This window comes from Eulemur rufifrons, chromosome 29 (assembly GCF_041146395.1).
Source record: "Eulemur rufifrons isolate Redbay chromosome 29, OSU_ERuf_1, whole genome shotgun sequence".
Classification (NCBI taxonomy): domain Eukaryota; kingdom Metazoa; phylum Chordata; class Mammalia; order Primates; family Lemuridae; genus Eulemur; species Eulemur rufifrons.
The window spans coordinates 88,826,051-88,848,799 of record NC_091011.1 but is presented as its reverse complement, the minus strand read 5'-3'; the positions used below and the strand labels follow the sequence as shown (position 1 = coordinate 88,848,799).

At 41.2% G+C, this 22,749-nt stretch overlaps 1 protein-coding gene across 2 annotated transcripts; it reads left to right on the top strand.

The window, feature by feature from the left end:
* Positions 1-1,932: 1,932 nt before the first annotated feature.
* On the top strand, positions 1,933-13,592 carry MRPS33 (mitochondrial ribosomal protein S33). 2 transcript variants are annotated; one of them, XM_069461439.1, is made up of 4 exons: positions 1,934-1,959; positions 4,072-4,128; positions 6,988-7,228; positions 10,561-13,592. In XM_069461439.1, exons 3-4 carry the CDS (start codon positions 7,014-7,016, stop codon positions 10,664-10,666), a joined length of 321 nt encoding a protein of 106 aa, XP_069317540.1. In that variant the 5' UTR covers positions 1,934-1,959; positions 4,072-4,128; positions 6,988-7,013; the 3' UTR covers positions 10,667-13,592. The 2 variants fall into 2 exon arrangements, with proteins under 2 accessions (XP_069317541.1, XP_069317540.1); XM_069461440.1 differs by lacking the exon at positions 4,072-4,128 and having other exon boundaries at positions 1,933-1,959.
* Positions 13,593-22,749: the final 9,157 nt, after the last annotated feature.

Genomic DNA, 22,749 nt, shown 5'->3' with positions numbered 1-22,749 from the left:
TTCCTACCCCTAATATTCCAACATTCCTATTGGTCATTAATAGTCTCTGACTAGTCAATTTCATGGGCTTGCTGCTTCCAACCCTGTGGTAGTCTGACAAATATTCCCCAAACATATCTGATCCTAATCCCTGGAATCTGCAAATGTTATCTATCATACACGGGGAAAAGGTCTTTGAAGATGTGATTAAATTAAGGATCTTGAAATAGAATGCTTTGGATTATCCAGGCATGCCTTGAATACAGTCCCACGTATCCTTAGCAGAGAGGAGCAGTGTGAGATCTGACACACATAGAGGAGGAGCCCATGTGAAGAGAGAGCAGATATGTGAAAATGCTGCTCCTGATGTCTGCAGTGACATGGCCACAAGGCAATGAATGCCAGCAGCTACCAGAAGTTGGGGGAGTCAAAGAATCAATTCTCCACTAGACTCTCGGGAGGAAACAAGGCCCCATCAACATCTTAATTTTGGCCCAGTGACACTGATTTTGGACTCATGGCTTCCAGAACTGTGACAGAATAAATTTCTGTTGTGTTAAGCCACCAGGCCTGTGGCATTTTGTTATAGCAGACTCAGGAAACTAATACAGACCCCATAAACTGGACTTGATGAGAGTAACGGTGCAAAGTAGCTTGTGTAAACAGCTACCTATAACTCTCTCTGCTTTGCTGTTTCAGGAAAGATTTATGGTCGCTTATAGTGATTCACAAAATGTACCAATAACACAAATAATAAATAGGTGAAAAGGGAAAAAAACAAGGATGGATGTACAAAATGGAAACTTTCCAACAACAGGGTGTATGTAAATACACATGTAATAGTTCTTGCCATGAGTCAACCACAAATTTGGCTTTAAACTAGCAACCAACATGCAAAGGAAGTCTTCATGTTTATATGATTCAGCGGCCATAACATAAAAACAAGCCAACTCCACAGAAACACAAAAGACAAGATGAAATTTCTCCCAGGAATTCTGCCACCCAGGACATTTTTTTGGACTGTAGCTATGCATAGGATACTCATTACCCCCTGTGTAAATGTCACAGTAGCCACTAGACCCAAGTTTATAAGGCTGTTTACCGTATCATAAACTGATGATATGTCAAAACTTAAAACTTGATAAAAGCAAGTTCTATAGTATATATTGATAAGATGTCAAAACCTAACTTAATAAAAGCAAATTCTTTAAGAGGAAAGGGGATGTAAATAGAATACCCTCGAGGTATGCAACTCACTGCTGAGTTGCCTTAATTCCAGGGTACATTTTAGAGTATGTATGAAAGGCCTTGAATCATGCTCAGAAAATAAGTACTGTTTTCTCAGCCAAACTGTCAAACATTTAATAAGTGCTGCATACAATGCCTATGGGATGTGGCTTGCTTGAAAGCAGATTCAATATGGAGTAAAATACCTATCTGCCCAGCGAGATCTAGATGACTACCGAGGAGACAGGTAAATGAACCACCCCTACTCCCTGAAGAAGCTTCTGGGCCAATGGGGAAAGTGCTCCTGACCCAGCCTAGGGGTAGCAAGGAAGGCCTGCAGGTGATCCCAATTGACTATTAAAGAAAGAGGAGGGGAATGGCACCGCAGGTGGGTCAGAAAAACCACAAAGCACACGCACGGCCGTTGCTTCAGAGCTTATTGGAAGCAGCTCTGCAGCATTCCCAACAAAATAAAGCTAGCGAACCCTGCAGGACCTTCCAGGAAAGCCAATCCTCCCCCGCTCTGCCCAACCCACCACCCCTCTAGCCCACACTGGCGGAGGCGCTAGCCTCACTGTGCAGGCGCCAGGTTTACCTCGGAGGCCTCCAAGAGACGGCGCCAGTAAGTCGGGGTCGCCGGTCCGCTCTAGCCTTCAAGCTTCCGTTTCTCTACTGCTCTCCGTAGCAGTCGCCGCTGGGTAGGGGGCGGGCCTTCCGGGACGAGGGCGCGTGGGTGCGGAAGGTCAGGTGCAGGTAAGGTTGCCGCTGACTTTGGGGTATCTGCTAACAGATGAGCGCCGTGGCTGTAGAGTTCTTCAGGGGTCTTCAACCCTGTAGAGTCGCCAAGAATATGACGAGCCCGTTTCGTTATTTAGTGATCAGCCCGGGGGTTTCGAGTTTATCAAACAAACTTGGCCTTTTCCTGCATCAGTTGGGGAATTTACCAACCGAAGGACGCCAGCGTTTCTGCTGCCGGAATTTCCTCTCGGGAGCAGTTACTCTCTTCCACATAAGTTAGATGTACGGGGCTGAGGTTTTCTGCTCACCAGACGAAAAGGCCTTCTGCACCGTAGCTTTGAGTGAGGGATGCAGATTACTTTTGTTACCGGTTGAAGAAACATGCACTAAGATGATATTTAACACAGTGACTGCCACACTGGGGGAAAAAAACTGTTTTTCTTTGGGGCCATCGTGTTTTATTAGGCAAATAGAATAAAAACTTTGAAAACAAAATGATCCTTTCTAATTTAATGAAAAATCTATTTTTGTTGTTTTCTGTGCGTGAGTTATATGCATTTGTCAGTATTAATTGTAACAATAAGAACATCAACAAGTAAGATTTTCACGAACCAACTTCAGGGTTTTACACAGGGGGCTACCTGCGCATCTCCCGTCTCCCAAGATAAAGGGAATTGTGAGTTACATATGCTTCATGAGCCCCCCTGTGTAAGTCAGATACAACTCACATGGCAATTAATGTGTTAAGAAAAGTGTTGGGGTAATGTCCTCCCGACGTCGATTGACTTGACCCTACTGTTCTTCCCATCACAGGCAGAACTGATCAAATCAGGTGGAGGGGGTTGAGTTCTTACTGAGATGAATAAATCTAACAAGTATTCAGTGCTATTCATGCCTCTGCTAAGCAAAATAATTGGTATTTGGCTTTAAAAATAATATAACACTCTGTTTAGATTGTTTTTATGTTTAGATTGTCTCTTTGGTAACACCTGTGTGCAGTGTGGGTGAGTTCCTTGGGTCCCGATGAGTGTTAGGGCAGGCACTGTGCCAAGAATTTTGCATGTTAGCCTCACAACGCAGGTGATATGACTGTCTTCATGTAATAGATAAGAGAACCCTGCAGAGGATCAGTACTACTACAAAAACAACATGGCCATTAAAAGGCAGAGGCAAGATTGCAACCAGGTTTTCTACTCCGAAGCTAGTGCTCTCTGCTAACCAGTGGTTTTGAGAAGCTAGAGAAAGCTCTTACCTCAGCAAAATTTACACTCACGCATGCACATTTCAGCATGCAGATTTATAGTTCCACAGGCTTCAAAACGTTGAGGCCGGGCGCGGTGGCTCACGCCTGTAATCCTAGCACTCTGGGAGGCCGAGGTGGGCGGATCGTTTGAGCTCAGGAGTTCGAGACCAGCCTGAGCAAGAGCGAGACCCCACCTCTACTAAAAATAGAAAGAAATTATGTGGACAGCTAAAAATATATATAGAAAAAATTAGCCGGGCATGGTGGCGCATGCCTGTAGTCCCAGCTACTCGGGAGGCTGAGACAGGAGGATCGTTTGAGCTCAGGAGTTTGAGGTTGCTGTGAGCTAGGTTGACGCCACGGCACTCACTCTAGCCTGGGCAACAGAGTGAGACTCTGTCTCAAAAAAAAAAAAAAAAAAAAAAAACGCTGAAGCATATCCAGGTTAAGAATTCCTGTATTTCATCTTCACCTTTCAAAGAGAAAAGGCAAACCAAATCTGAACCCAGTTGAAGTAAACCTGATCTTTTAAAATTCATCAGACCTATCAGAAAGATCAAAAAAACTTCCCCTTTGTGCCAAAGTAAAAATATGTGAATTTTCTTTGTGTGTGGGCTTAATTTGTTTTGCTAGTCACATTTGAGTAATTTGTTTTTGCTTAGCATTTTCAATTCCAGTTAATTTTTCTTCATGATACTGTAGTTTTCCTTAGTTCACATTTAAAGAAAGATGATATTTTAAAGTGAGTATTTTGTACGATTTAGAATGGTTTCTTGTGAATCAAAATCTAACTGACATGTAAATGATTTGCCTTTTACTTCAGTGTCATTAACAGGATAATATTCTTCTTTCCTTCTTTCTTTTTTTTCTTTCTTTCTCCCAAGATGAAATTGATTGAAAGATTCTGTAAGACAGCGTACCAGGGTCCTGAAAAGTCCTAAGTAAGGCTTTTGAATTTTTCTCAAATTTAAAGCTTGTAAAAAGTGGCAATTGGTCAGTCTTAGGACCAATACTTATGGGCAGCAAAACCTTTTAGCCTATGTAAAAAAAAAAGAAAAAGTGTACCAAGCTCCTCTGTCATTGTGTCTGTGTTGGTAATTGTTATAACCATTTTCTGTTTACTCCTGTTTAGTGAGTGGATCTTTGTTTCTAGTAAGGGATTCAGGTTTGAAAGGCCGTTTCTCCATCATAAAATCTTTAGGACTTGGATTTTGTGGTATATACCCATGTTCCATTGGATTCTAATGTGACCTTATTACTTATGAGTTACATATCCTAGTAATATGCTACATTCCAAGTGGGCATGAAGATAATTTAGCGTCCTGTAATGGCTTCAGTGACTACTGTCCTACTGAGTCCCTTCTTCATTGCTACCTGTTAAGTTAACCCATGTGCTGGTCCCTTCTTTCTCTGGCTGTCAGTCTTTGTAAGTGAGGAAAATCATTCCAGGAAGGTACAAGGTTTAATTGTATGAAGTATTATCTCTCTTTTTGCATGATTAAATGAGGACAAGGATTAAACAAATGTGTCTGTGTGGGACATATGAATACGAAACTTATAAACAAGTTTCAGTTTTTTCTCTTTTTTTTAAATTTACCATTTACCGAGTGCCACAGTCTTACTCATTTCTTGTGCTAGTCCTGCAAGCTTCTTAAGTGTGGAAATACTGTACAGTTACAACACAAATGTGCTCTGATGCCATAATGGTAATTAAGCAAAACAAAGTTGATAAAGAAACAGTTTGTTGTTTTTTAATCTGATATTTGGAAAAAGATAACTATAAAGGTGAAAGGAAGAAAAAAGATAAAACATGGAATGAAACTTGTTACACCTTCTGAAGGCAACTTCTGGACATTTGTGAGGCCTTTAGACATTTAGAGGTAAAGTCATTACCTTTGGAAGTAATGACTTTTTTTCTCATTGATGAAAATATAACCCAAGTCTTAACAACTCCACCCCCAACCCATCTGCATCCACATAATGGAGCTAGAGGTGGGAGAGAAGTGATCTGGAAACTGAGAGTGCTGAACGGAAAAGGGAAGAAAAAGGCTTGTAGGTGATCCCCAGATGGGGGCAGAGGAAGAGGTGGACCTTGGATCCGACAGTTCTCCCCTTGCTGGCCTTCAGGTGGCACTGTTGGCCCAAGATTGCTTGGTTGGTGTTCAGAATGATAAATGGTTGGTTTGAGGTTGACATTCTGCAGTTGGTTTGAGATTAGCCTCTTCTCTTTTAATGGATCTTGAAGTGAGTATTAAAACTTCCTTAATTTAAACACTGGGTTGGTTTGTTTTCTTGCAAGAGCTATTTTGAAATTCACCTGGCACCATTCCTGTTTAGGTTTTTTGGGTACATTTCTCCTGTTGGTTTTTCAAGATAGGTTTATGCCTTTTTCCTGTATGGACATTGTCTCCTTTTCATCCCAGCTGAAGTGCCCCACCGCCCCCACCCCACTCCCGATAGTCTGAGTCAACAAAAATTCTCTTCTGACTACTAAAATTTCACATAAATTTATATATTCTGCCAACAGTAACTCCTGTGTCTGACCTAGGATGGAATGAGAGTTATTCCACCAGCAGCAGTCTTAATTTTTATGTACTGCTTGTATAGTTTTTGATGTCTATTAGCTGTAATTTGTGCATATCATAGATACCATTCTTATACCTATTTCAACGTTCAGTGCCTCTGAAGAAAAAGTTACTGTTTTCAGCTGATAAGAACTTAGTTAGTTTGCATTAAGGCAGAATATATAAGATGGAAAATAAGACAAGTAACCTCACAATTCATACGTGCCTTCTATTTAGTAATAAGATGAAAATCTTTTGAGCTGTTGAGTTTATTTCTATAGGACTACTATCTATTTGTTTTTCCCAAATGGCTCTCAGTCTCTAGGCAGAATCCAGTTCAGTAACCTAGAGGCCAAATGACCTCATAACTCATTAGCAGTTCTCAGAGCCATCTGGAGCCCTTGAGGAGAACAGTGTTCAAAGGACTGATAATAAAGACAACAGTGTAATTATTCCTCTGCCATGATTACACCTTTAGATGGCAAGCAGTCAGCATATTTACTTTGCAGATTGCTTAGGCAGGTGTTTTCTGAAGGTATAATGCTGGGGTAGGATAACTTATTTCCCTGTCCTCTTCATCCAGCCTAGAAATAGGTAAATAATCTAGTGAATCACAGAATAGTTCATTGTAAAAAGGGCAGTACAGCAAGGAAGTAATAGTACGTAAGCACAAAATGCAAAAATTGCAAATGTAAAGCTTGCAAAAGAAATAGCCATTTGGACTGTGGATGTTTCTCAACTTCAAGGCACATCCTGCCAACAACATACACTGATTCATGTGTGGCTTGCTGTGTTTTCATTTTCTAAAGTGTTCATTAGGCCGGGCGCGGTGGCTCACGCCTGTAATCCTAGCACTCTGGGAGGCCGAGGTGGGCGGATCGTTTGAGCTCAGGAGTTCGAGACCAGCCTGAGCAAGAGCGAGACCCCACCTCTACTAAAAATAGAAAGAAATTATATGGACAGCTAAAAATATATATAGAAAAAATTAGCCGGGCATGGTGGCACATGCCTGTAGTCCCAGCTACTCGGGAGGCTGAGACAGGAGGATCCCTTGAGCTCAGGAGTTTGAGGTTGCTGTGAGCTAGGTTGACGCCACGGCACTCACTCTAGCCTGGGCAACAGAGTGAGACTCTGTCTCAAAAAAAAAAAAAAAAAAAAAAAAAAATAAAGTGTTCATTAGATAATCTTGGGATTTCTTACATTAACCTATTTCTCTTTCTTTTCATTTTCTGTAAGGACTGTTTCTCCTTGCTGTTCAAGAAATGTCTTCACTTTCAGAATATGCCTTGCGCATGTCCCGTCTGAGTGCCCGGCTATTTGGTGAAGTTGCCAGGACTACTGATTCCAAGTCCATGAAAGTAGTGAAACTGTTTAGTGAACAGCCTTTGGCCAAGAGGAAGGAGACTTACGACTGGTATCCAAATCACAACACTTATTTTGCACTTATGGGAACGCTCAGATTTCTTGGCCTCTATAGGTAATGACAAAAACACAGAAAGGGACCTGAGAGATTTTTTTAGTAGATCAGAAAAGGAAAAAATTAGCTTTCCTATCCTTATAGTTTTGTGGTTCTCATAATAGAGGCCCAGTTGTTCAAAGGGTACAGTTTGCAGGGGAAAGGGCTCTTTCAAAATACCCATAATGGGCAAATCAAAAATGAAAAAAGGAAACTCGGGCATGTTAGAAGACATGTTTTAATTATGTCTAAAATGTGTCTGAGTTATAGAGAAATATTTAATAATTCACTAAGAGCACTCTAAAAAAGATGCAGAGAAAAACATCCAAATGCTGAGGAAGAAAACCCTATGCTGGTCGTGAGGGCTCACACCTGTAATCCTAGTGGTCTGGGAGACCAAGGTGGGAGGATTGCTTGAGTTTAGGAGTTTGAGACCAGCCTGAGCAAGATTAAGACCCTGTCTCTACTAAAAGTAGAAAAATCAGCAGGGCGTCATGTTGCCCACCTGTAGTGCCAGCTACTTGGGAGGCTGAGGCAGGAGGATGGCTTGACCCTAGGCGTTGGAGGTTGCAGTGAGCTATGATGATGCCACTGCACTCTACCCAGGGTGGCAGAGCGAGACTCTGTCTCAAAAAAAAAGAAAAAGAAAACCCAGAAATTCCAGGGTTGCCAGGGTAGCAGGTTCTTATTATCAGATGAACAGCGTCCTTGCCCTATACCTGATCTTAGCTGGTGTGTGGGAGCCTCCTTTCTCTTCTGCTGGCAATTTTGTTGGCATTCTTATTTCCTCCCGCTGTGTTCTGGCATTTTTATTTTGGATCCTTTTTGATATATTAATTTGGTCTAAATAACCTGTAGTTGGGCTTTAAAGGTAATATGGAAATTACACAGGCTCTTAACACCATGCATTTCTGTTTGTTCATGACTAGGAAGTAGGTGCTTATAATTATATACCTCTAGAAAGAAAAAAGGTCAAATACCTATCATTTTCTTTAAAATTTTTTTTAAATTACCAAACTAATATATGTTCATTACAAAAGAATTCAAATAGTATATAGTTGTGTAAAGTTAAAATACCTACCATCTGTTGAAAAATTTAACATATTTTAATTGGACTTGTCTTTGGGCAACAATACAAAAATTATTTGGGACCATTCATTCTAATATAAAATTAATAGTGCAGCATGATACTCATTCCAGATAGCTATGGGTTAATACATTCATTTATGCAACAGATATTTCTTAAGTACCATCCACGTGCAGGCACCTAAGATGGCACTAGGAGAACGCAGTGAATAAAATAGGATAGATTTGCTTACTTAATATATTATTGGCAGGTATAATCCGTGACATTTTTTTTTTTTAATGTAGGTTGAATCAAGGAAAATTTGCTTGTCATGTGAGCATTACTAACATCTAGTGGTCTGCACATGACATTTTTAATGTTTGGAATTGCTTTGAGACTATCACCATTAGTCTGGGCTCAGAAAATAAAAACTTATTAGGACTCAGAATAAAAAATTGGAAGGAAGATCCCCTGAGTAGAAGATTGTAACTCATAGCAAAATCACACTCAGCTATTTTAATTTATCTGTTTGCCACTGCTCTCCATTTGTTTGAAAAATAAAGATTTGGCCATCTTTGGGGACAGGGAAAAAATACTTAACACTTACCCATGGAAAAGCAAAATTATTTTCATGTAGTCACTAGTTAGAGTAAATGGCACCTCTAATGCTAGGACTCCTGTGGCATCAGGCAAGATGAAACCAGACGGTCTTCAATAAAGAAAATATTATTCAGAGACCTGCAAAAGAAGGAGGGAAGCAGTTTCTCAAAAACAGTTGATCTATTAACCAGGTGCTTAGGTTGCATCAACAGAGACAAAGCCCCCTGCTTTTGTGGAGCTGCCTTTCTGTCCGAGGGTTGATGGGAATGAGGGAGAGAAGGAAGAAGAGGGAAAACAAATAATAAATTACGTGATATGTTACAAAGTTGAACGTGCTGTGGAAAAAAATAGTAGAGCCGGCTGAGCAGGATCCAGAGTGCTGACAGGGCCTGTGGTGGGCGGGGAAAGGCTGGGTTACAGGATGAAACAAGACAGGGTCAGCCTCATCAAGATGATGAGGTTTAAGCAGAGGCTTGAAAATGGTGAGTGAGCCAAGTGGGACCTGGGGAAGAGTGTGAAGGCAGGGGCAAGAGCAGAGCAAAGGCCTTGAGGTGGGAATGTGCCTGGTCTGTTCCAGAAGGAGCACAGGCTATGGGGAGAGTGGTGGGGACCAGAGGCAGATCACGAGAGGCTGTGGGGTTATAGTAAGGACAGTGGCTTTTGCTCTGGGTGAGATGGGGAGCCATTTGCAGGGCAGTGAACAGAGGAGTGATGTGATTGGACATATATTTTAGAATTACTCCAGCTGCACTGCTGAGAGTTATTTGGGGACATTCACAGCTAATCCCAAAGAGGTCTGTTGTATACTGTCATGTTCATGGAATGAAACATTGTCATCTATAAAGCGAATCTATTTTAAAACATCCTAGAGAGTTAAAAATTGGACTCAGCAAACCCCTCTCTTAGATTTAATTCATACACCATTATTATCCACACTTACAGATGAGGCAACTAAGGTGCACAGAAGTAAGGTCACTTATCTAAGGTCCCAGAGTTAGTACATGGTGGAACTGTGACTTGAACCCAGGTTGAAATGGGTTCTAGAGCTTATGTGTTTAATCACTGTACCATTCTTTGGGTATTTGGTCTTAAGATGTAGACATTTAGCACAGTACAGGCAGTCTTTAATTTCTGTACCATCCAATACTTAAGTATCCCTGGCTGCTTGAATCCTGTAGTATCTGTCTTTTGATTCGGTGTCTTTCTGCCCAAGTCTTTACCTCAGCAGCATTTTTGTATGAGTTACCCACTACTATTGAGGTAGCTTCCTCCAGACCTCTCCGCATTCTTATTAGATGCTAATTCTTGGGGCAGTCAGGGTCTCTGTCTAGCGATTAAAGCTTTTACCCAGTTTCTGCTTGTCCCAGTGTTTAGTGTTAGTATTACAAAAAAAAAAATGGGGGTAATTATTAGTGTTGTACCATAGTTACATAGGTTTACATGGGCTGTCCTAGGAATTTAGCTGCAGCATTGTTTCTGTGAGGGGAAATGGACTTATAAATGAACTTTTGGAATGCACCCCATCTCCATGTTGGGTATGCCCTGTACTTTATGTTCACCAAGCTGAGCAAGTGGCCGGTAAAAGTCAAGGATCGATAACAAGGACCTAAGAGAGCAGTGCTAGATTGGTGCACTTTCCCAGTCTGGTAAAAATAACTGGTTAATTACTTTTTCTTTCTTCGTTCAGAGATGAGCATCAGGATTTTAAGGATGAGCAAATGCGTCTAAAGAAGCTTCGTGGAAAGGGGAAACCAAGGAAAGGAGAAGGGAAAAGAGCAGCAAAAAAGAAATAATATTGGCCCATCGAGAAAGAAAATTTCTTCCTCAGTGACAGGGAGAAGAAATTGTATTTATCATCTTTCCACATGTTGGAGGAATGTAATCTTCCTAAGTGAAGGTTATTTGGAAGAATGCCTCATCTCCGTGTTGACATCTAACCCAGTTAAATTGTAACTGATTTCTTGAACACATTTTAATACAAAATTATTTTGGTCTTGGCTTTGTAATCTGAGGTTTACCTAATTCTCTAATGAAATGAATATGTAAATTATTGTTTAATGACTTGTTTGGGGTTGGGGTGGGATGGTGGGGGTGGAGGGAGACCTCATTGCATGCGTGTCCTGTAGTTCCTCGTTACTCCCTTCTTGCTTCCCCACTTGCCCAGCCCAAACTGCTTTCATCTCTCTGCCCTTCAGCCACTGTCTCCACTGCTCACCAAGCTCACACACTTTCTGTCTCTCCACCTACTCCTCTGAGCAATACAATGAGATTAATTTGTGGGATAAAAGGCTGTGCCTGCAAAGGGAGTATTGAATACCTACTGTATACAAGGTACTGGTGGTTAGCAAGAGAAATAGTCCCTACTAGAACTTTCAGTCTTGTGGGAGAAACTAATATATAATTAAGTACAGTTGTATTAAGTACTTCAAAGGAAAAAGCCAGAGTTCTGTAAGAGTGTGGTCAGATGGATGGTTGGATCCAGAGAGAGAGCCAGAGGCCCAGACCTCATTAGAGAGTTTAAAGGAGGCCTTCCTAAAGAAGTGATATTTAAGCTGAGCCCTGGAGGATAAATAAGAGTTAGCCAGAAGAAAAATTGTGAGAAAGGTATTTGAGGCAGAGAGAGCACAATTTGCAAAGCCCTAAGGTAAGAAGAAATGGTCCTGTTCAAAGTATTGAAAAAAACCACTGACTTGTTCATCATTGGCCATGAGGCAGTAGGCAAAGGCCAGACCACGAAGGGCTTTGCAAGTTCTGTGAAAAAGCTTTAACTTAGCCAGAGGTCACAGTGTGTACGATTTTATTTCTGTAAGAGATGACTTGTATAGATTTTAGTAGCACACCACCAATTTTATTGTATTCTAGCAACGAATTTCCAAAGAGATTGTGAGGACTTCTCTGGTTATTTTTTTTTTTTTTTTCCAAGAGTTCTGAATTTTTAGCACTGTCCAGTAAATTTTTAAGTACTTTTTAAAATTATTGTGGTAAAATACATACAACTAAATGTACCATCTTAATCATCTTTAAACGTACAGTACGGTAGTGTTAACTATGTGTGCATTGTTGTGCTAAAGTACTTTTTAACCCCTGTTGCTACTTCTCAGCTTAAGGGAGCAAAGTGCATAGGCAAAAGTATGTATAGCAGCTACTCCAGCTACAATTTTCTTTCTCTGCAACACTGAATGATTCCAGAACTAGAAAGAATCCTAGTCCATATGCTTAGACAAATGGTATTTTTAAAGATGCATAATCCAGATGGTATGGCTAGGACCTATATTATCGCCTGTAAAAAAAAAAAAACTATCTAAAATTGGGTGGTTTGTGTCTGATAGAAGTGAATTCCAACAGAAGGCTGGGAATCCATTCATTTAGAACTCTACTGAGCACCTGCCATGTGCCTGACACATAATTGTAGAGGATACAGAGACAAATCGACTTAGGCCCTAAGATTGTGTGAATGAGCATGTGTGTGTTGTAAAATATTGGCAAGATCTCAGAAATTTGCTTAGAAAAGTACAGATGCACTGTTTTTCTTGGCCAGTGCAGCTGAGCCAGGTGTGGGTGGATGATTACCCCAGGATGTTGGGCTGACAAGTAGGCTCTCAGCCTGAACCCAGTATAGCTAAGTGGATGTTCTAAATAATGTGATCTCCAACTTTTGGAGAAGGCCTGCATGTAAGAGAAACTTGGGAGAATTGGCATGATGTTTTAAAGAAAATAACCACATTAAATACTAACAGCAGACCTGAATCAGAAAACAAGAATCAATGTATTAGGTAGCTGATGGAAACACTTCAACGAGATCTTGGACCCTGAGCCTGCAAGGAGCCTTAGCAATGGTTGATGGGGAAGTTTGTAGATAACCCAGCAGTAGGTTAGTGTGCCACTGCTCCTGGCTAAAAATCAGAAACTAAAGCTAAACATTTTTTTGTGCGTAAGCTATACCCTCAAATTAACTGAAAGAGTAAATACTGTGTGACTCAAAACAGTCTGTACTGAACTACAGTGGACCAGCTGGAAAGCAGAGGCTAAGAAGAAAGAGTTAACTTGACACCATGGAAGGCAATGAATTTCCAGACACCAGTGCCCAAGGGTTAAGACAAAGACTAAGTATAATCAGGAAAAAATCTCTTGACTCCAGGTTAGACTAGCCAGATTGTTTAATTGGGTTTATCTAGTTATAAACTATTTGTGCTTTCCCTCTAATGTTTGGTGTTTAATGTGCATGGATGATTTCAATATGGCATAGTAAAAAAGAGACTGGGTTTTCGGTTCAAAAGTCATGGGTTTGTGACATAGTTTACTTACTGGCTGTGTGACCTTAAGTCACTTACCTTCTCTGAACCTCCTTCTTCCTCTGTAAAATCATGACAGTAATACTCCCTGGATTAGTGAAATATTAAGATATTTGTGAAAAGGACTGTGTAAATTATAAAAGGTTAATCAAATGTTTTTATATATAGTGCTTTGTGTGACTAGTAAGAATTGCTGCATCTTAGCAGATTTCTCCAAGGCAATGTTGACAAATATCTGCTAAAAATATAAAGTTCTCCAGATTTACATGCAGCATGATAGGTTCAGGAAGAGGAGGTAGATGGGAGATACATTTTATTATTTATGTAATTATGAGCCCTAGAAATTCATTTTTCAAAGTATCATGTGTGCTTCAAAATAAACATAAAGCATTTTATACATAAATTATGTTTTTATTTATAAAGCATCTTCCCAGAAAGAATAAATCAAAATTTGAAATTCTGCCTCTTCACCCTGTTTCTCTTTCCTCACACATTTCTTCCAAAGCTCTTAGGTGCCTAATTTTAGAGAGTCAGGACAGGGAACAAACCCTGTCCTCGTGGTTCTTTTTCTTAAATACTCAAGAAAAGTTGAGAAGAAAGAATTTCTTTAAGAAAAATTATGATAGAATCAGCAAAAGAAACAGTAATACATTTGAGAAGACTTAGATAAAACAGAAATAGTCTAACTCTGGATATTGCGATAACTGGAAAAACAATAAAACATTTATGCTAAACTTAAAAACCGTGAAATGTTTATTAAGTGACATAAAGGAACAAAATGGAGAGAGGGATCATGAAACTACCCAGATGGAATTTTCTAATGTAGAGATCTAGCAATGTTATAGGTTCATATTAAAGTAGAAACTAGAGTTAAACGATTATAAATTCTAAGACTTTTCATTGTGCTTAAGGAAACGTCTTTCGAAAAGGGGATAGATACATTCATTTATAGAGAGCTCTCTCTGTCCCTGGTGCAGAAGACATGAGCTCCTCCTAGGATTGTCTCAATAAGGAGATCTAAATTGGTGTTCCATGCAGGATCATCTTCCAAACAAAGCCACAAAATGGTTGATTGGCTGTTGAGTTTAGAATAAAAACAGAATTCTAAATAGAAATTGAAAGTCTTGGAGAGGATACAGGTTAATCTAAAAAGAGCTCTACTCTGAAAATATATATGAGAAATGGGCAATGCATTAAGCACCAAACTGGAAACAAAAAGGTTAATGTAAGTATTTAATAAAAGAGTTAAAGAGAGATCAATGTTTGCATCATCAGGAATGACAAGCAGTCAAAGCAACAAATGCGAGTAGTGACAACATTTTCATAGTACTTACTACATGCTGGACATTGTCTCTGTAGTTTGTATCTTATTTGACTACCCCCCCACCATATGACAAGTATCCCCGTTTTACAGATGAGGAGACTGCAGCTCAGATCTTGTGCCCCAAGATCATGCAGCTATGAGTGTCTAGACTGAAGTTTTAAATTCAAACTGCGACTCCAAAGTCTGTACCTTTAATCATACTCTTACATGTAGGATTTCCACAAGCAGAGAGAAAGGGTTAAAGCAAATAGCATGAGCAAAGACCCACAAGCAACCATAAAAACTCTGGTTGTGAGAGCTAGAGTGAGCATAGCCTGGCAACCAAGGAGTCATAACCTGAATGAACCAGCACTGAGCCAGCCCTCAAGTTCCCCGTGTCCTTTCATGACCTGATGATGTAGCTCTGATCTGAGTAGTAGTATAACCATAACTATCATATGTTGAGTGCTTTACCATTTGCTAAGCACTCTGCTTGTTTCTTTCCATATAAGATCTCTTAATCCATATATGAGCTCTATGAGGTCCATATTATTTTCCCCCATTTTACACATGAACTTAAGTTTAGAGCTGTGTTTCTCAACTCTGGTTATGCTTAAGAATCACCTGGGGGAGGTTATCCCTGTCTCCGGTCCCACTCCAGACTGATCATAATTGGGGTGGGGGGAGAGAAATAGTGTAGACATGGTATTTTTTAAAATCTCATTAAGTGGCTCTACTGTGCAACCAAGGTTAAGTAATATTGATCTGAAGCAGTATTTCTCAAACTTAAGTATTCACCAGTATGACCTTGAGTTCTTGTTAAACGCAGATGGCTGGGCCTCACCCCCAGAGTTCTTATTCAGTAGGTCTCTGGTGGAGCCTGAGAATTTGTATGCGTAATAGGTTCCCAAGTGTGGCTGATACTGCTGGTCTGGGGACCATACTTTGAGAACCTGGTTTAAAGTAATGTGGCCAAAGTCCCACAGTTGGTAAATTATTGTGGCCCCCTAACTCTAGTGAACCTAGCCACCCCGGAGCCTTTTCCTAACCCTGAAGGAGCAAATCTTTAGAACCTGACAGGAAAAAAAAACAAGATATGACACTTAACAAGAAAGTTTTAGTCAACATGAGAAAGTTCATGAAACTATTGGATGTTGTAAAAGAAGATTGACTAAATGAAGAGACATCCCATATACATGAAGGGGAAGATTAAATATTATAAAGATGTTCCTTGGACCCTGGGATAGGGCACCCACCAAGCTGCCGGCTGCTATGGAAAGGTGCCTGTCAGGGACACAACAAGCTGGCCCAGATCTGCTCAGCGGCATCACAGCCAAAGCTGTTGCTGATGCTATTAGAACAGGTCTTGAACCAAAAGGAATGGATAAAATGATTCCAGATGGAAAGGGTGATGTGACTGTTAGCAATGATGGTGCTACCACTCTGAAACAAAAATGCAAGCATCCCATCCAGCAGCCAGAATTCTGGTGGAGCTGTCTAAGGCTCAAAATAGAGAAGCGGGGCCAGGTGTGGTGGCTCGCTCCTGTAACCCTAGCGCTTTGCGAAGCCGAGGTGGGAGGATCCCTTGAGGCCAGGAGTTCAGGCAACATAGTGAGGCCTCATCTCTACAAAAAGTAGAAAAATTAGGCTTGGTGGTGCGTACCTATAGTCCCAACTACTCGGGAGGCTGGGGCAGGAGGATCCCTTGAGCCCAGGAGTTTGAGGTTGCCGTGAGCTGTGATGATGCCATTGCACTCTAGCCTGGGCAACAGCATTACTTGAGACCAGGAGCTGGGGATCAGGCTGGGCAACATAGGAAGACCCCATATCTAAAAAAATATAAAAAAAATTATCCAGGTGTGGTGGCATGTACCTATAGTCCCAGCTACTTAGGAGGCTGAGGCATTAGGATCACTTGAGGCCAGGAGTTTGCGACCGACCTGGGCAACACAGCAAGACCCCATCTCTACAAAAAAATTTCAAAATTAGCCAGGTATAGTGATGCACACTTGTAGTCCCAGCTACTCAGGAGGCTAAGGTGAGAAGATCACTTGAGCCCAGGAGTTCAAGGCTGCAAGTGAGCTATGATCGTGCCACTGCACTCCAACCTGAGCAACAGAACAAGACCTTGTCTCTAAAAAAGGTAAAATGAAATAAAAATAATTATCTTTGAGTTCATACTGTATAAATAAATAAATTAAGGAGAAGGGACAACTTTACCTTACAGAAGAATGCCAATTTTAAAACATGAGGAATGAGGAAATAGAAAATCACCATTAAAACACCACAGTAATAATTGCTGCAAGCAATATCCACTGATGGATGCTAAAATTGGTGGGCAAAAGTTTAAGGAGAAGTAGGATATTTTAATGCTCTCAAAGTATCTTCCCCAAGTAAATACTATTTACAAAGAAAAAAGTCGTAACTTTACGGTGGAGAAGCCCAGCAGACACCATGTTAACATTAGTAATAAGACACATTGCCAATCATGGACTAAACTTTCAATGGTATCGCGCACTGAGAATGCCATACCAACTCTTTGGAATTCTTCCCAATAATGCAGAACCTCAACCTGTCTAATCATGAGAAAACACCTGGGAAACCAAAACTGAGGGACATTCTGCAAAATAACTGGCCAGTGCTCTTAAAAAAATCTCAAGGTCATGAGAGACAAAGGTAGAAAGGCTGGTTGGAAATGGTGCCCGTGGGGAGCAAGGCCCTCAGCCTGTGGGGGTGGAGGGTGTTCCCGTGCACCGTCTCCCAAGGGAAGGCTGTGGTCACAGGCCACAGCAAAACCATGTCCTGGGAAGCAGCAGCAGCAAAAGGCAGACCAGGAGGGCATGGCCTGGGCATCTGGGGGGTGGGGGGGGGAACACAGTGCAACTGGAATTGGGAATCAGAAAGGGGCACAAGCCATCAGATCAAGCTGAGCATCTCGGAGAGAAGGGCAAACCAGAGAGGACAGGAAAGAAGCAAAAACAGAATAGGTAAGGCCTGATAGGTCATAAATTAGCAGCCTGTAGCCCACATTTGGCCCATGAACATGAGTTTTCTGGCCCACATAATATTTTTAGAAACCATGAATTAGGTATTAACGTTTTAAAATTAAGAGATGTTACATAATAGCCCAGATATCCAGCTTCTCTTAAAAAAAGAAAAAAGCAAAAGCCATGGGAACATGGGGTCTATACGGCTGCCCCTGGGGAGGATTTGAGCTCTCCAGTCCCTCCAGGACAGAGAAGCCAGTGGCCATCTCCACTTCTTATTGGGCTGGTTTCCTGCTGCTTCCCTCATTTCTGTCGCCTGCCTGGCTTTCCCAGTGGACTCGTTGGTCTTAGGAATTGTCTTTGTTTTTTGAGTTTTTTTTTTGTTTGTTTTTTTGCTTTTTGTGTTTTCTTTGAGACAGGGTCTCACTCTGTTGCCCAGGCTACAGTGCAGTGGTGTTATGATAGCTCACTGCAACCTCCAACTCCTAGGCTCAAGCAATCCTCCTACCTCAGCCTCCCAAGGAGCTGGGACTACAGGCACACGCCACAACGCCCGGCTAATTTTTCTATTTTTAGTAGAAACAGTGGTCTCACTCTTGCTCAGGCTGGTCTCGAACTCCTGAGCTCAAGGGATCCTCTCGCCCCAGCCTCCCAGAGTACTAGGATTATAGGTGCGAGCTACCGTGCCCAGCCTAGACTTGTCTTTGGATCTCATTGAAGCATCCAAGTCCATGCAGAGGCCCAGACCTGGGGCAACTCTATGCTAGGCACCATCTGTCTCTGGTCTGCTTAGTGTCAAAGGAGCAGTGCTCACAGGGGCACAGCTCTAAAGTCCTTGGTGCCACCAGACCACCCAAGTTCCAGGGGCTACCCCACAATCCCTACCATCAGAAACCGAGAAAAGGTAGGAAAATGTGTTCTGAGGAAGAAACTAGCAGGCCTAATAGTTTCTGCTCTTTCTACCATGAGTGATTCTATTGTTCCCCAGCATTTTGTAATGGTGAGGTAAGAAATGGAACAATAGGATCCAGCTGGGTTCTGCAAGGTTGAAGTGGACACATTGGGGTGGTGGGGTGGGGGGATGCAGAGGAGAAAAGAAGAAAGGATCGTGCGTTTCACAAGAGAAAGATGGTTGTCAGGGAACGAAAGCTTTTTGGTTTTCTGTGTTTCCGTGGGAATGTGCTCATCACCGGCTCTGGTAGCAAACACAGGCAGGCATTAATGGCCATCGCATGAGCTCCTCCTGGGAATGAAGTCTCGGCCCTTTGGTCAACCACAGTAGAACAGGACCAGACAGGTGGCCAGCCAGACCAGGGCAACTGGTCTGACAGGCAAGGGAGGGGCTGGGTCACTCTGGGTCTTCAACCACAATTTGACAGGTCAGCCAGGGAACAAGAGGAGGGGGCAGAGCTCAGGGAGAGCCAAGCCCTTGGGCAGAGTATAAATCCCGCACAGAGATGCAGGAAGCCAGCCTCAGGGTGATCCCCTGAGAGATAAGAGGTAGCACCGCAGCCTGTGGGTGGGAGCCCCCAGGTGAACCGAAGGGCTCTGCTGCTGCAAAGGCAAATGGCCCTCTGTGCTCTCCGTAGTTCATTCCCAGGCAGCTACGTTCTGGGTGGAGAGGCTAGGCTAAATGAAGTTGAAAAATAAAGTGAAGGTGTCAAAGTCACTACCATGTAAAAATCAAAAGTAGATATAACATGTTAGTATTTAAGTAAAGGGAAAGTAAAGATTAACTCACACAAATTTGATTTATACTCAGCCTTTTAGAAATGCACCTATTATATAAAAATTGAGTTTGGTCTATTCTGTGTTTTCTTTGCAGTGGACCTATCTTCCCTTCTTTGTACTTGGTGGGAGACCAGCAGGAGTAAAAACATGACTTTCATTCCCAGTGTCAGAGACCTACACTGATTTTTTTCCCCCAAGCACCTTGTCAGTTAATGTGAACCCACTAAGGCAATAACACTCAGAGGATGGGCTCAACTCCTCTACATCAAAATTGTCAGCAGGGGCTTCTCTGAGTCAGCAGACTGGGATGCAGCCCAGAAATCTGCATTCCAAGCTAGCTCTCCCAAGTGCCAAATATGCATTCTAAAGCATGAGAGTCCCTGTTTTAGGAATTCTGGTGGAACCAAAATTGAAAGAGATAAACCCTAGTTCCAAGATATTACTCAGTGAGCCACAAGATGCAGGCGTTCACATGACCTGGGCTCTTACCTAGGGAGCATATCAAAGCTGTCTTGAATGGACTTTGCATTGCAGTATCCTCATTACCTGGTCTCCTTCAGCCTCTGTTCTTATCATTCTCTTCAACAAGTTCACACATCTGTCTGGATTTATTCTTAGTGAGTCCTTGGTGTTAATAATTGTTTATTGGTCTAGTATGATCTTGTCTCTGCGATAGTCTTTGTGTTGGGGATATTTGGGGATACAGAGGTAATAAGGCTATCTCAATCCCTGGGTGCCAAATCTTGGCCACGTGTGTAGGTTGTAACCTTTATTAGGGAAAGGAAGGCATGACCACAATTATCCTTCTTATAAAAAGTAATCACTTGATCTTTCCTCCCCCTTCATTAGTCTTTTGAAGGCTCCCATTGCATTTCACAACCAGCATAAATAGCAGGGAAGATGAAAGTGAAGAAAAGCTCAATGATCTCATTTTGAGATCACAGTTTATCTCTAGCACAACAGGCGGGCCCCCCTGCTCTTCTCCGACCGCAGCTTCTGTTGGCCGCATCACCAAACCCTCACTGGCGCCAGCTCCCGGGGAAAGGCAGGGCAACCAGGTGGCATGTGGAAAATAGAAATAAAAGGAAAATAGAAATAAAAGATCCAGACTATCTACTGAATTGTGACCACCCAAAGACTTCATTTGTTGTCAAATGTTCTACAAAGAACAAGTTCTACGTCTATGATTTTTTTTTAAGTTAATTTTTTTAGAAAGGATAATGTCATGAATTTAAAACAGAGCATCCCAAGTGAGGCAGCTTTCTAATCACTAAAAATTAAACATCTGAGAAAGCATCATCAAAATAACTCAACATGGTGATTAGGGTTATGTTTTTTCTAATTTTTATTATTCTGAAGGAGCTCCAACCAACTTTAAACTAGTGAAAATCCCATAGGTGCTTTCCTTTCTGCTTCCACCACAGCCCCCTCAGACTAAGGGATTTCACCACTGCCCAGTGCCTCAACGCACAGCACAGGAACTGGTTCAGCCTGTTGGAACCTTTCCCTTACCTTTCCTGTAGTGCTTGCTCCCATGTCACCTGGACAGGTGACCTTCAGAATGAGTCATTCTTTTTTTTACACCCCAGGCTGGTTCAGGTACAATGAAGAATCTGTTTCTGAAATGCCAGTCTCTAAAAGAGAGTCTTCAAATACTTTTTATGAATTTGTTCCTGGCAAAAGACAATTACATGTTCTCCATCTTGCTCCTAGGTTGCACCAAGTAGCAGGCCTAGCTGAAATGAACAACACTTTACAGCACATAGAGCCTTTCTACTCAAAGTGTGGTCCATGGATCTCCTGGGAGCTTTTTAGAAATGCAGAATTGCAGCCCCATCCCATGCCTTTTGAATCAGAATCCCAATGTTAACAAAACCCCCCAGATGGTTTGTATACACAAGAAAGTGTGAGAAGCATTATCCTAGGATTTATATTAACCTTCAGAGTTCTTAGAGGTTGCATGTGTACGAGGGATCCAAATGCAGCCTTTCTGCCTTTACTCATGCAATTCATTATTCTCTTTGCCTGGAAATGCCTTCCATTATGTCTCATCGACCTCGTGAACTCTTATTCATCCTTCAAGGCCCAGCCAAAAGATCATATCCCCATTGAAACCTTCCTGATACCCTGAGTCAAAATTAATCATTTCCACCAGTGTGTCAATGAAGAGATTAAGAAGGATATTTTAAAATTTCTCAAAACAAATGAAAATGAAAACACAGCATATCAAAACCTATGGGATACAGTAAAAGCAGAAATAAGAGGAAAGTTTATAGCAATAAGTGACTACATCAAAAAAGTAGAAAAGCTTGAGGTAAACAACCTAATGCATCTCAAAGAACTAGAAAAATAAGAGCAAACCAAACCCAAAATTAGTAGAAGAAAAGAAATAATAAAGATCAGAGCAAAAATACATGAAATTTAAACAAAAAATAGAAAAGGTCAACAAAACAAAGTTGGATTTTCAAAAAGATAAACAAAAGTGACACATCTTTAGCCAGCCTAACTAAGAAAAAAAGAGAGAAGACTCAAATAAAATCAAAGATGAAAAAGGAGACATTACAACAGATACTACAGAAGTCCAAAGGATCATTAAAGACTACTAGTAGCAACTATATGCCAATAAATTGGAAAACCTAAAAGAAATGGACAAATTCCTAGACACATGAAACCTATCAAGACTGAACCAGGAAGAAATCTAAAACCTGAATAAGCCAATAACAAATAATAAGATAGAAGCAGTAATAAAAAGTTTCCCATCAAAGAAAAGCCCAGGACCCAATGACTTCACTGCTGAATTCTACCAAGCATTCAAAGAACTAATTCCAATCCTGCTTAAATTATGCCAGAAAATCAAGGAGCAGGGAATATCCCAAACTCATTCTGCGAGGCCTGTATCACCCTAATGCAAAAACTAGACAAAGACACAACAAAAAAAGAAAACTTAAGCCAATATAGGTGAACACAGATACAAACATTCTCAACAAAATACAGCAAACTGAATTCAGCAACACATTCAAAAGATTATTCATCATGATCAAATGGGATTCATCCCAGTGATGCAAGGATGGTCCCACATACATAAATCAGTCAATGTGATAACATCATATCAACAGAATGAGGAACAAAAACCATGTGATCATTTCAATTGATGCTGAAAAAGCATTTGATAAAATTCAACATCCCTTCATGATAAAAACTCGCAAAAAACTGGATATATAAGGAACTTACCTAACACAATAAAAGCCATATAGGACAGACCCATAGCTAGTGTCATACTGAATAGGGAAAAAGAGATAGCCTTTCCTCTAAGATCTGGAACAAAACAAGGTTGCCCACTTTCACTACTGTTATTCAACATAGTACTGGCTGTTCTACCTACAGCAATCAGACAAGAGAAAGAAAGAAAGGACATCCAAATAGGAAAGGAAGAAGTGAGATTATCCTTGTTTGCAGATGATATGATCTTATGTCTAGAGAAACCTAAAGACCTCACACAAAAAAGAAAACTATTAGAACTGTAAACAGGCCGGGCGCGGTGGCTCACGCCTGTAATCCTAGCA

Coding starts and splice junctions, on each gene's coding strand:
- MRPS33 (XM_069461440.1), top strand. CDS start 7,014: ATGTCTTCACTTTCAGAATATGCCTTGCGCATGTCCCGTCTGAGTGCC. Junction 7,229..10,560: donor AGATTTCTTGGCCTCTATAG/GTAATGACAAAA, acceptor TTCTTCGTTCAG/AGATGAGCATCAGGATTTTA.